This window comes from Galeopterus variegatus, unplaced genomic scaffold, assembly GCF_000696425.1.
Source record: "Galeopterus variegatus unplaced genomic scaffold, G_variegatus-3.0.2 Scaffold302, whole genome shotgun sequence".
Taxonomy (NCBI): Eukaryota; Metazoa; Chordata; class Mammalia; order Dermoptera; family Cynocephalidae; genus Galeopterus; species Galeopterus variegatus.
Window position 1 is genome coordinate 229143 of NW_007726413.1, and position 13877 is coordinate 243019.

Here is a 13877-nt window from a genome sequence, read left to right on the forward strand (position 1 = left end):
TCTGGAGTACCTTTGTTTTGGTTTATTTGGCTCTTGTTCTTTGTTTTTGGGTTCTTGTTCATGTGTTTTTTTCTTCGTGTGTGCTTGATTGTCTCTGTGTGCTTTTTATTGTATTAGGAAAATTATTTTTAGAAATAATATGAAATGTAGAATGAATGATGTTCTCCTCCTCTGGAAGGGATTTTTGTTTGCATCGTCCAGGCACCTGGCAGCACTAGCCATCTGGGACCACTTCAGTTTGGTTTCACAGTTCGGCTGGAGTCCATATACAGGCCGGTTTACTTCTGGGTCACGCATATGCTCAGGGTGCAGCTTTATGGGCCCCAACCTGAAGTGTGGGGTGGTTTTCCAAGACCTCACTGTGGCAGGCCTGGCCTCATACTTTTAACGCTAGCAAGGGTATCAAAGGAGCTTCTATGCCTTTTAACCACTTCTTCAGGATCAGAAAATGCTTCCCTAGGCCTTTGCAACCCTATGTGCCAGGATCTTTCTCGGATAATTCTGCACCATCTTTCTGATTCTTTTCATAATCTCTGGATTATGTTTTTACATTTCATGTAGCCTTATGGAATAACTTTCAGTGGGAAGGTTGATCTCACGAACAGAGTCTACAGTTATCTGAAGCAGAACCGCAGTTGGATGTGACTTTAACTGAGTGCACTTACGTTAAATATATTCTGAACTGTACCTTTGTTTGCCTCACCTGTCCTGGCTAATCAGAAGACCTTGTCATAGACTTTCTTCCAACTGTGTTAGAGTAGCTAGAACAGCCAGATGAAACATCTTTTGAAGACGTTGGGAAACTGTGAATGTATTCAGGACTTGAGGGATTAAGATCCCACAGTGAAGGGTACAGCATTCTGAGCGGTGTTCTGTAGCAGCTTTTCCCCCTTGGGGCATTTGCCATTTCCTAAGAAGAGGAACAGACCGAGAACCTGGACGAGGTGTACGCTGCTTAACGTCAGAGAAGCTAGCAGAACTTTTGGCAGTTTCACAAGTTGGAGGGACATGCATTGGAGTTCTGGAGGAAAGGATTGCTGATCTGACTTCCTAAAAAATCACTATTTTTCTACCTCTTATGGATTTAAAATGATCATCAGTGGATCCTCAAACCATTAGGATCCATTGAAGGATCAAATGAAGAGGTTGATGGTAAACTTTATAATGGATGGATTAAGTTGACAATACCTGAATTCCCTGATCAATTTCAACATTACGAAACATGGGAGAACCAAACATTATGTGCCTTCTGATTTGATTCAAAATGCAGAACACCATGAATGAAGTATTCTTGAAAAGGAATCGAGCCTGAATCTAACCAAGCCTCTAGATCATTGAGTTTGCAGGAAATACAGGGGATAGCTAAACTTGTTAACCACCACCACAGCAATGCAATTAGCCAAATGCAGAGGTATTAGAGATTCTGTAGGCCAAATGTCTTGGTTTCCTCGGGGGATAAATGATACGAAAGGATAGAATAACAAAAGAGTTATACTTGGTACAAATTAAAGGAAAAATATCAGTATTGGTCATATGCAGTGTGTGGTTCCTGATGTGAATAAGCCAATGATATGAACAAATATAGAGGGAAAATTTAAAGACATTTGAACATAGATGGGCTATTAGATGATATTTTTGGTTTTATTGTGTTAAAGAGTTATTGTAGTTAAGTTTCTTCAAGTTCTTATATAAATCAAAGTATTTTGGGTAAAGTAATATAATGTCTGTGGTTTGCTTTAGGTGGAAAAAACTGATAATTGTTTGAACTGGTTAATGGATATATAGGGGTCCTACTCGGCTGTTTTATCTACATTTTTTGTATATTGAAAACATTCATTAAACAGTTACAAAAAAATCAAAAAAGAAACATCATAAACAAAACTGCACTGTATGGCAGAGCTTGTGTTGTGGTGAGACGTGTAAACTGTGCTCCTCTGTGGTGGATGTCTGCGCTTTTGAGTGGTGCCAGACCAGACAGATGAGGGTAAACATCGTTTTATCTGCATGGCATATTTCCTAGCTGTTAGCTCTGTCTGCTAGACCTCTGTAACTCCCTGACTTCTAAGGATGCACTCTTTGATCCATAGTCTCACCAAGACCATGTAGAAAGGAAGAAGGGCAATTCTTCATGGCAAAAGTGTGGAGTACATATATCAAAAACAGGAAAGAGGTGCTGGGGGAGCCAGACCCACAGATATACATGCATTTTCACTTGTTGGCTACTCAGGACATTCAGTCCTACTGCTTTCCACATACACAATTTTAAAAACTTTTCCAGCTAACATAATTTAGCTTTCTCTTCCTTCAAAAAGGGAGATAATCCAGAGTTATACCCGGTTAATGCATCTAGCTTCAACTCCAGGAGTTCTGGATAATGTCAGTTCCTCTTCCCATGTCTATTATATTCTGTAAATTATAGACTGAATGGAAAATTTGTCTACTAATAATATACTCTGTATGTGCAGTAATAGGAGTGGGAAATATGAAAGAGAAGGGAATTTTTAAAAATTTATACGACGGTAGCAAGCAAATACAGATAGTGTCCAGAAACCTCGCTTGCACATCTTGACCAACAGGAATAATTGCACGTGATGATGGGGCGCTGCTGGGCACACCCTGCCTCGTGCCTTGGAAGATCCACACAGTTGCTGAGGCCTGCTGTAGGCTCTTCCCAGAGTCCAGATCTCCCGCGTGCTAAACAGCTCTGAATGTGCCGGGTGTTTGAGCATGGGGCAGCTGTGCGGTGACTCTTGCTGTTGGCCCCACCTGTAGTTTTTATTGCCAGGCTAAGAATAAGCACATAAATGGTCAAAGCCGATGCAGTATAAGTTGCCTTCAGAATTCTGGAGATATCAGATGAACATTTTGAGCATGAATCAGGGGCCCTGATTGCAACAGATGCCTCTTAGAAGGTGGAAGGTACAGCAGTTATCACTCACTTTATGTTTTGTTTATTAATGTTGAGTAAGCAATTAGTATGTACGGCATTACATTGAAAAGATACGAAAAAGTGCTCAGAGAAAACTAAGTTTTTTTCCTGCACTTATCATCCAGCCATGTAGGTCTCTTACTGGAGGCAACCACTGGTGCTGGTTTCTTGTGTTTCCTCATTTTAGGGGGAATATCCTGACTTGGCACAGACCGTGGGATCGCAAGAAACTTCCTCAAGTGGCAGGCCCCTGTGTGTTCAGTATTCCACCATTTGGAATACATGCAAGACACCCATATCTTCCTGCTCCCCAGGCTCTATCAGCCTGGAAATCTTCAGTAAACCAATGTAGAGGTAATGAGTCCAGTGTAATTTGCTGTGTTCTGAGTTGATATTGCTGAGACACGTGAACGTGAGCTGCTTTCTTGTGTCCTCAGTTTATCTCAGTGGAGAAATGTTTTTACCAGCTGTATAATTGCATTCTAGGCACCAAGGGTGGTATTAATTTGCTCCAGTGAGGACCTACATCTGAAAGTGCAGCTTGAGTTGGAGTCACCCTTTGATTATGCTTTTGATAACCGAATATCTTTTTCCCATGGGTCCCTCAGTTGTGGAGGTGGGGTTCTCTGCAGATCACAGTGGGTCGGGGGGTGGGGCACGGTTGTGGATTTGGGTGGCTTTCACTTGGCTCTTTCTACTAGAAGAGCATAATGAGTCGGGGGCCCTGATTGCAGGAGATACCTCATTGATTTGTATTATCCTCTTGTTCCGTCGACTTCTGGTTTCCAGATACCCAAAATGAACAGAAGTTTCATTACCATTTTCCCTTTCTTGGCTTAATAACCAATTTTTTTTAAGGGTGACATAATTTATTTTATTTTTTTAATATATATATTTTTATTGGTTATGAATATTCATGAAATACAAAGCTGATCGTTACCACTCAGGCCCAAGATGTGAAGGCCAGATTCATGCTGGCGGCATACCTATTACCAGAAATAGCATTTGTATCCCATGTCCCCCACCCAGTTCGCCCCAACCTCCCTCCCCCTCTTCCACCCACACCACCCTGTAGCCCAGGAATGTTCTCTCCCTCTGCAAGTCCAGCACACCTCTGTGGTCTTTCCTTCCCTCCATCTTTCTCTCTTAGCTCCCACATGACTGAGCACATGTGGTATTTATCCCTCTATGCTTTGCTTATTTCACTCAATGTAAGTTTCTCCAGGTTCATCCATGTTGTTGCAAATGGGAGAATTTCATTCTTTTTTATGACTGAGTAGTACTCCATCGTGTCTATACACCACAGTTTCCTTATCCAGTCATCCATCGATGGACACTTAGGTTGGTTCCACATCTTGGCTATTGTAAACAGAACTGCAATGAACATGGGAGTGCAGTTATCCCTTCGACATGATGATTTCCATTCCTCTGGGTATATACTCAGATGTGAGATTGCTGGATCGTATGGAAGATTTATCTGTAGTTGTTTGAGAAACCTCCATAATGTTTTCCATAGTGGTTGTACTAATTTACAGTCCCACCAACAGTGCAGGAGTGTTCCCTTCTCTCCACAGCCTCGCCAGCATTTATTCACCGTCTTTTTGATTATAGCCAGTCTAACAGTGGTGAGGTGGTATCTCAATGTAGTTTTAATTTGCATTTCCCTGATGACTAGTGATGTTGAGCATTTTTTCATGTACCAATAACCAATTCTAAATTCCAATTTAATTAATTGGTTAATCAAATTAATTTAAATTAATGGTTAATTTCAATAACCAATTCTAAAGTCCCCTCTTCTCTCCAAAGATCTATTGCCTCAGATCCCCTATGACTATCAGTATTTATTCTTTGATTGAAAACCACAGAAACCAACTTAAGTGGTTAACTTGAGTGAAAAAAAATTTATTGGAAGGCCCCTGGGTAGCTGACAGAATCAAAGAGCGTGCTGAAAAACCGTACCTTGGAAGCTTCCGGTTTCTGTTCCACATGTAAGGAACTTGGAAGTTGCTGCTCCCTTCTAACAACAAGTAAACAGCTGAACTGAAAAACCAACAGCTCCTCTTAGATCTGTCGGAGAGGCGAGGTCACAGGGCAAACCGCTATGCAGAGAATCACAACACACTGGAGCAGAAAGCTCCTTAGGAACCCGTGCTGGGTGGGAACCCCTGAACCGTAACTGCCTGATTGCTGGAGGCTCGGTGTGGATGAGTCTGCGAGTTAAAGACTCCAGGGGCATCCAGCCATAGGAGAGCCCCCACGCTGTTGTGAGTTTTGTCTCCAGGAGGCTCACTCAGGTTCTCATCGTAAATATTGGAGGAAAATTCTCTTATGCTTCTGGCAGGTGGAGAAGAAAAGGAACCATTTTGAAATATGCCAGAGCACTCTGTTCTCCTTAACAAGGGAAAACTAGTTAACCAGGGGCTAACCAGCTGGGGTTTTATTTGAGCCTACCTGACCTGGGAGGAGGGTAATACCCAATTCCAGCTTACTCTTGCCATCCTGTCCTAACTAAGGGGGGACGGAGTGGGAGTGGGAGTGGGAGTGAGAGGAAAAAACTGAGAAACACTGTGAACTGCAGGGTGTAGAGGCCGTATGAAAGGACTTCAGAATGCTTCCCCTCCCCTGCACCTTACCATCACATTTGTAATGGCTTATTTACAGCAGTTCCTTTTACCCAGTGTGCAATGTTCAGCTCTCAAGAAAAAATTGCAAGGCATACTACAAGGTGTAAAGCTATGGCGACTATGCCAGTTGTCATGTTACAGCAATAGCCATGCCAGTTATGTGGCTAGGGAATTCATAACTAAAGCCAAAATCTTTCATTATTTTACTTATACTGTTTCCATTTGTATTGTCAGGGCTAGGGTGTAGGGCCCACAGACCCTTCAAACCGATTGTACAGACTGGGTCACAGACCCTTCACATGCCAGGCTGGGTCACCAGGCCCCTCATACACAGGTCCACACTAGGTAATTGGGAGAGATCCCAGGAGCCATTGACAAAAGACACAAGCTCAGTCCTCAGCAATGGCAGCAGCAGCTTACAGGTTCAGCAGCTAACAGGTCTGGCGGCGGTGGCATACTCTTGGGGCATCCTGGGGACACTGGCAGTAACAGCTTGCAGCAATAGCCTCCAACAGCAGTAGCGATCTCCCTGTGGTACCCCGACCCCCTGCCGGGAGCATGGGGGGTGCACCATGGATCAGAGCCACTCTTCCTTTATACCTAAGTCCATAACCCAAGACACCTAGGCGCACATACACAACTACATTAGACAACCAAGGAACACGTGGGCGCATGTGCATATTAACATCAAATGCTCGGCAAGATTCTGAACATCTGAGGGACCCTGACCATTTTTCTATATTTTCCCTACAATATTCTAGGGGTTCCAGTGGATAAAGTAGATGATAATGTGTAGGAACGGATGGGCAATGTAAGCAGAGATGGAAATGCTAAGAAAGAAATGAAGAAAATGCTGGAGATCAAAAACACTAACAGAAGTGAAGAATGTCTTTGGGCTTACTAGTAGATGGGACATGGCTGAGGAAGAATCTCTGAGTTTGAGGGTATCTCAGTAGAATCCACCAAAACTGAAAAGCAGAGAACAAAGGCTGTAAAAAAACAACAATATCCAAGGACTGGGACAACTACAGAAGGTGTAAATGCACGTAATGGGAATACCAGGAGTAAAAGAAAGACAAGAAATATTTGAAATGGTAATGTCTGAGAATTTCCCAGTTAATGTCAGAAACCAAACCACTGATCCAAGAAGCTCAAAGAGTACTAAGGGGGATAAAAATCCAGAAAACCACACCTAAGCATGTTATTTTCAAAGTATAGAAAGTGAAAGATAAAGAAAAAAAATCCTGAAAGAAGCCTAAGGGAAAAAGCACTCTACCTGTAGAGGGGCAAAGAATTACATCCAGCTTCTCCTTAGAAACCACGCAAGCAAGAGAGCGGAGCGAAATATTTAAAGTGTTGAGAGAAAAACCCTACCTTACTAAGGACTCGAACAAGGGTAGCTCCTCTGATCTAGACTGAGAGAGCCTTTAAGTAACTCAATTCCACCCTCATCTCAAGATTCAAATCCCAGCAGAGTCTGATGTGCCCATCACGAGCCATCATCCCGCACTCTGGCTGGTGGCACAGGGCACTTTGATTAACAGACCACCCAAGACCTGATAGAGTGGAGGAAAGGTACTTTCCCAAAGGAACAGGGTATGGTAACCAAAAGAAGGGAGGAGGATGCTAAACAGACAACACCGACTGATGACCATCTGGGAGAGTTCAGTGTAGATCAGCAGGGGCGTCACTGGCCTCTGGGGGAGACCATTTTCCTCTCTGAGCTGCAGCCCCAGTGCGTTGCAGTGTGCTCAGCACCCCTGGCTCCCAGCACCACATGCTGCCATCACAGCCAACGTGCCACTGTTTCCCCACCATGCACGCATGGAGACTGTGCAAGAGAGTGTTCAGGATGCTGTGCTGCAGGATCCCCATGCCTGTTTCCATTTCAACCAATCAGTCACATTCCCTTTGCTAAGCAGGTTGTTTGCAATTTTGTTATCATAAAGCAATGTTTCTTGTCTTTTTTTTTTTTTTATCAAAAAGTTCTTTAGTTTACTGTTCCTAAATATCTAAACTGACCTGCTTCTACTGCCATAGAAATACATATAAAATTCATCAATTTGTTTACAGACTTTAGAGCCAGGCCTGGATTCAAGTGCCACAGTCATAGGTCTGCCTGCTGTGTACTAGCAGTTACTTCCTTTGGATTTTTTACATAATCTTACTTTGGGCAATTACGTAGTTTCTCCGCCTCTCTAAAATGGGGATAATAATAGTACCCACTTCATAGGGTTGCTGTGATGATTATGCATATAGCATTTAATGTATTGCCAAGATCATAGTAAGTGCGTGCATATATAAACTATTGTTGTTATATTTATAAATTTCACACAAGTAACATAAAAATACTTAATTTTTCTTTTTGGGGGGAGTTACCTTTAAACATTAAATTGCTTTATCTAGAGAAGCATTTTGCTATGGCATTTCACTTAGAACTGTACTTTGAAAAGTAACAGTGAATTATTCATTCCTCATTCAATATTATTGAGGGTTTGCCAGGAATGTACTAAGTTCTAGGAAGACAGGGAATTTACATACCCATGGAGGAAGCAGTAACTAAGAGAACAAATAAATGCCCAGAGCAGTACTGATGAGGTAAGAGCTGTGAAGGAATCAGCAGAAAGACCTGGAAGCAGGGAAGAGCTTGGTGTGTTCGTGGAGCCAGTGAGAGGCCTGGACTGGACCATGGAGAGAGGAATTGAGGGAGGTCGGTGGGGGTGCTGGAGCCATGTTTTGCAGGGCCTGATTCAGGACTCCAGTAAGGAGCTGGGGCTTTTCTACAGGAGTGTGGATTTCTTTCCAAGGAAGCTGTTGAAGAGGGGTTCTGAGCAGGGGAGTGTGCTGAGTTTGATTTGCATTTGTGGAAGTTGTTTCTGTTCAGCGTGTAGAGAAAGTGAATTAGAGGGGCAGGTGGGGCGTGGTAGAAGACCAGTGGCACAAGACCAGTGGCACGCTCTCGGGGCTGGGCTGGGGTGGTGGCAGTGGAGTGAAGGGAAGCGGGTGTGGTCAAGTCAGATCACGTGTGCTTATTTTGGAGGTGGAATTGACAAGTGTTGGTGATGGCTTAGGTGAGCAGGACGATGAGTCAGGGACAATATCCAGATTTTTGGCTACTAAGCGCCATTTCGACAGTATGCATATAATCCCTTTATTATTGACCTTTTTTTTTTCCATTTTGGCATGATTCTTCTCAAAACTGTAAATTTTTAAGTGTCATCTTAAAACTTTCATCTTCTTGGTTTTAGATTATTTTTGCATTGCAGGCAAATTGTACAGTCTTAAATTTTCTCTTGTTTTCCTTTTTAGTATGGAAACCTCCTTTGTTGATATTTTTGGTACTGAATTGCGATTGTTTTACCTGTTAATTACTGTTACTGAAGATTTAAACTCACGTTAATTAGCACTGGCAGAGCAGTCTTTTGAAATGAAGTCTCCTGGCATCCTCCCTGCCCCAGGGAAAGGTGAGAGTCTTTGAGGACCGCACCTGTCCAGAAGCAGCTGTCCCTCCTCTGCCCGCAGTTTCCCACGGGGCGGTGGAGAGGCACGGGATGGGAGGGGCACCTGGGGTTTCCGGGTCCACCTCTGCCTGAGGCACACACTCCTTATAACATGGACTTCAGGCGCAGTAAGCCAAACTTAGGACATTTTATTTTCTGTCACTTAGGACTAGTATGCTTCTCAATGATTGTAATTTATTATATTTTACTAAAATGTGGTTGCTTCTTGTGAATGAATTGAGATCAAGTATATAAAGCAGTTTTAAATTAAACTAAGCAGATTGTTTAAGTTGATGCATGTGGAATAAATTAACTTTTTTCTAAGAAATGAAGAGAAACTGGGAAGAAAATTCATTAGACAGTGATCCATAAAGGTTTTTTTTTTCCACACCTAGATGAGAAGCCAGAAATGCATATAAAACATAAGAACTTCAAAAACATTTCTTAGGCACAGACTATTATTAAACACTTGTGGATGTTTTTGATTTTCTGTTACATTAAAATACTCAAATGGGGCCGGCCCGGTGGCGCACTGCTACAGTGCACCGCTTGGGAGCGCAGTGGCGCTCCCGCCGAGGGTTCGGATCCCACATGCAGACCGGTTCNTGAATGAATTGAGATCAAGTATATAAAGCAGTTTTAAATTAAACTAAGCAGATTGTTTAAGTTGATGCATGTGGAATAAATTAACTTTTTTCTAAGAAATGAAGAGAAACTGGGAAGAAAATTCATTAGACAGTGATCCATAAAGGTTTTTTTTTTCCACACCTAGATGAGAAGCCAGAAATGCATATAAAACATAAGAACTTCAAAAACATTTCTTAGGCACAGACTATTATTAAACACTTGTGGATGTTTTTGATTTTCCGTTACATTAAAATACTCAAATGGGGCCGGCCCGGTGGCGCACTGCTACAGTGCACCGCTTGGGAGCGCAGTGGCGCTCCCGCCGAGGGTTCGGATCCCACATGCAGACCGGTTCCCGCTCACTGGCTGAGCGAGGTGTGGGAGCAACACCGAGGGTTGCGATCCCGTTGCCGGTCCCGGTCCGGTACGGTATGGGCGCGACACTGAGGGTTGCGATCCGTTGCCGGACACGAAAAAAAAAAAAATACTCAAATGAACTTTATCTTCAGAACATTTAAAAATAGGTCCATCTTGAAAAGAAGATATAAAATATCAGCTGTGCTTTTGGTACGTAATTAACATGTGCCTATGGAGGTGTAATGACTTCTAGTCTAACGATATTATTTATGGTAAGGAGTTCAGATGGTAAAAATCAGAGCTACAGCTGGGTGACATATTTTTAAATAATTCAAAGTGACTCTGGCATAGAAAGATTACTATTTTAGTCCTTCATAACCCCCTTTAGCCAGCAGTGAGAGGTGAAGGCAGCGGCAAAAGATCCTTTTTAAAACGCTTCGTTTGTTCCCTTTGTTACAGACTTGACCTATGCGCACCATTAAAGGGTGAAGGAACTTCATCGTTGGCCTTTTTCTGAGATGGCTCAAGGTTCAGTAGTCCTTGCTTCTGATTATCTGTTTTGGATGCGGAAGCTTTCTGAATGGGGCCAGGCCTCCACTTTGGAAACCCAGCAAGATACCTGTCTGCACCTGCCTCAGTTCCAGGAGTTCCTGAGGCAGATGTATGAAGCCTTGAAAGAGATGGTAAGTGGTAGACGAAAGTAATGAAATTATTTTGTGACATCAGCACTTGTGGTGTTGGATTAAAAAGACAAATTACGCATATGTAATACAATTGCTGGTTTCCTTGTCTCTGGCTTAATATGACATCCGTTTTTTCTTCTTGACTAGTTGTATTGTCACAAGAGACTTCCTGACCAAGCAGATTGTTTTTGAAAAAACAAGATTTTGATGCTTGTTGTCAGGTAATAAATGGGATTCTTTTGAAGGCCTTTGCGTCCATAAACTCTTGAAGAGTTTGTTGAAATGCTTACCCTTTTCTCAACCCTGTTCTCAAAGAGCTCTCCTGAGAGATGATAAATATTAAGATCCCTTCTTATAAATATTTAAAATGATCTTTTCTGATAAACATGTAGAATTTTGAGTGTCTTCACTATTGTTACATAATTTGTTTTCAAAATTTGAATATATTTTCCTTTTGACATACTACTACTTTTATTGTAATAGATATTTTTATGACTTAGCATGTTTTCATATCATGAACATATTATTTGTTTTATATTAATTTTTAAATTTCAAAATTAAAAGCAAAATTGTCACTTAACATAGATGTTCTTGTGTTATACTTCTCTTTCCTTAATCAAAGAAGCAAGTAGGAAATTTGAAGAATAATTCATGTGATAATATGAGTTCATATGTCTTTAGAATCTAGAAGGAAGGGTAGTCTATATGAACAACGGTGCTAATTTGTCAGTTGTTTTTTGTAATAAGACTATGTAGCTTGACCTTAATGTGATCCTAGAAAGTGTAGGACCAGCCTCGATGCTGAGACAGATGTGAGGAACTTACCGCTGCGGTAGCAGGAAATGCTTGTCGTCTCAGCTTACCTGCACGTTATCTCAGTTTGGTCTTATTTTTGAACTTTCATGAAAGGTAAAGAAGTGGGGAAAATGCCAGTTGTACAACAACATGTGTATCTGTTAGTCTTAAGCTGTTTTCTATTTGGTTGTTCTTTTTTTTGTCTCGGGGTTTAGGTTGTTGTAGACTAAGTATGATGTCATTTAGCATATACTAATCAAAATAATAACAAACAGATATATATCTTTATACCTTGGCTGCTTTTATTTCTTTTTAGAAGTTCCAGAGTTCTTGACCTTTTAAAACTTCCTTGAAATAGCCTTACTGGAGCTGAGTTAGGAACCTCTCTTGCTATGTTACAATAAAATCCAGGATGAGGATATGGGATTATATAGTTCTTACTAAAATTTTTTATTCTTATGCAGTCTTTGTTATTTTTAAATAAAGTGGCCTTTCCTGACAATTAAGTATGAATAAAATTAAATTAATTTTGAAACAAAATTTATTTTACGTAATTATGTCGTACATCTTAGTTTTGGTGAATTGGTTTAGGGATAAAGTCAGGTATCTGGTTTCTTGTTTGAATTACTTACCTAAAGATCTTCTGTAATCCTCTTTTGCCTGCCTTTCTAGAATATATACTAAACAAGAAACATTCAAGCTCCCTCGACCTATAGTGTCAATTCAGTCTTTCTAAGTTGCATAGTACCCTTTTACTGACCAAAATATAATTTTCTTTTACAGGATTCTAATACAATCATTGAAAGATTTCCCACAATTGGTCAACTGTTGGCCAAAACTTGCTGGAATCCTTTTATCTTAGCATATGGTAAGAATCCAAAGCATGTCCTTTAAACATACAAACTTCTAATGACAGTTTTAATCTTTGCATTGTTTGACAAAATACAGAGGTTTAAATTATAAACCTTTCTCCTATTTTTCATGGAACAACTTATCAAATGTATTCATTGTTCCATTACAGAGATGGCATCCTTTATTGTTGCCTGTATATGTCTGTGTGTTTTTGTATAAATAAACACACATGCATATGCAGATCTGTAGGAAAACAGAGCTCTTTGTATTAAAGGGCAGAAGCCCGCAGATGATTTAAATATCTATTTTTGTCTGTAATCACTTTCATAACCTCATTTTTAATTCAGTTTAAATTGGTTATACTAATGATACTGAGTTCATTTCTGTGTTTCATAGTTTCGTATTAACTCACATACTGTTTCCCATGTTGTAAAGTCATTCTTCAGAGTTTGATTCCTGCCATGGCTTTGCCATTATTTAGGGCAAATAGATAATGACACTTTGGTTTTATCCAAGGTGGAAAGGAATTTGGGGACACTCCGGGGGGGTGTTCTTCACCCACCTCCTACCTGCCTATCCAGGCTCATTTCCTGTTCTCTTCGCCGCCGCTGTGCTCCTTGCATTGTAGCCAGGGCCTGTTACTAACAGCACCTGAAGGAACTTGAGTCCTTGTGCCTCTACTCTCAGATTTGTCCTCTCAAGTCTTCTTTGAAACAGCCTTACTGGGGCTGAATTAGGGACCTCTCAGTGTCCCCATAGCCTCCCTTTAATATAACACTTATTCTACTGTCTGATGCCGGGGAACACCAAATGTCTCTCTGGGCTAGTGTAGGGGCTGCAGGCATGTCTGAGGGAGCACGCTTGAGACTTGTTACCTTGGATTGACTACATTATTAGCTAATATAATATTTTCATATTTTTAAGAAATTTTAATATTTTTTTAAATTAAAAAAATTTTTATTTTAACATTTACTTGTGGGATACACATTCATTTGTGGGATACAGTGTATTGTTTCAATATATGCATATACTGCACAGATTCACTTAGCAGAGTTTTGTACCCAGTGGTCCACCAGTTTTCCTTCTCCAACCATCCATACCCCCTTCTCTGCTAACCATTATTCTACTCTCTACTTCTATGAGAACCACTTTTTTTTTTTTAGATTCTACATATGAGTGAGATCGTGCAGTATGTGTCTTTCTGTGCCTGCCATAACTTCGCTTACATAACAGTTTCCAGTTCCATCCGTGTTGCTGCAGCTGACAGGATATCATTTTTTTAATAGCTGGGTAGTATTCCATTGTGTGTCTGTACCACAGTTTTTAATCCATTCGTCTATTGATGGACACTTAGGTCGATTCCATCTCTTGGCTATTGTGAATAGTGCTGCGATGAACATGGGAGTGCAGGTGTCTTTTTTGATGTATTGATTTCATTTCTTTTGGTTATATACCCAATAGTGAGACAGCGGGGTTGTAAGGTAGATTTTTTTTTAGTCCTGCGAAGACC

At 41.0% G+C, this 13877-nt stretch overlaps 1 protein-coding gene across 1 annotated transcript in view; it reads left to right on the forward strand.

Moving 5' to 3' along the window:
• The first annotated feature begins 8740 nt into the window (after positions 1-8740).
• Positions 8741-13877, forward strand: part of FANCC (Fanconi anemia, complementation group C) — a 131111-nt gene continuing 125974 nt past the window's right edge. Inside the window, exons 1-3 of the mRNA XM_008567193.1 lie at positions 8741-9017; positions 10497-10720; positions 12299-12383. Coding sequence (XP_008565415.1) covers positions 10556-10720; positions 12299-12383 — 250 coding nt within the window. The 5' untranslated portion in view covers positions 8741-9017; positions 10497-10555. The remainder of the gene's footprint in view (positions 9018-10496; positions 10721-12298; positions 12384-13877) is intronic.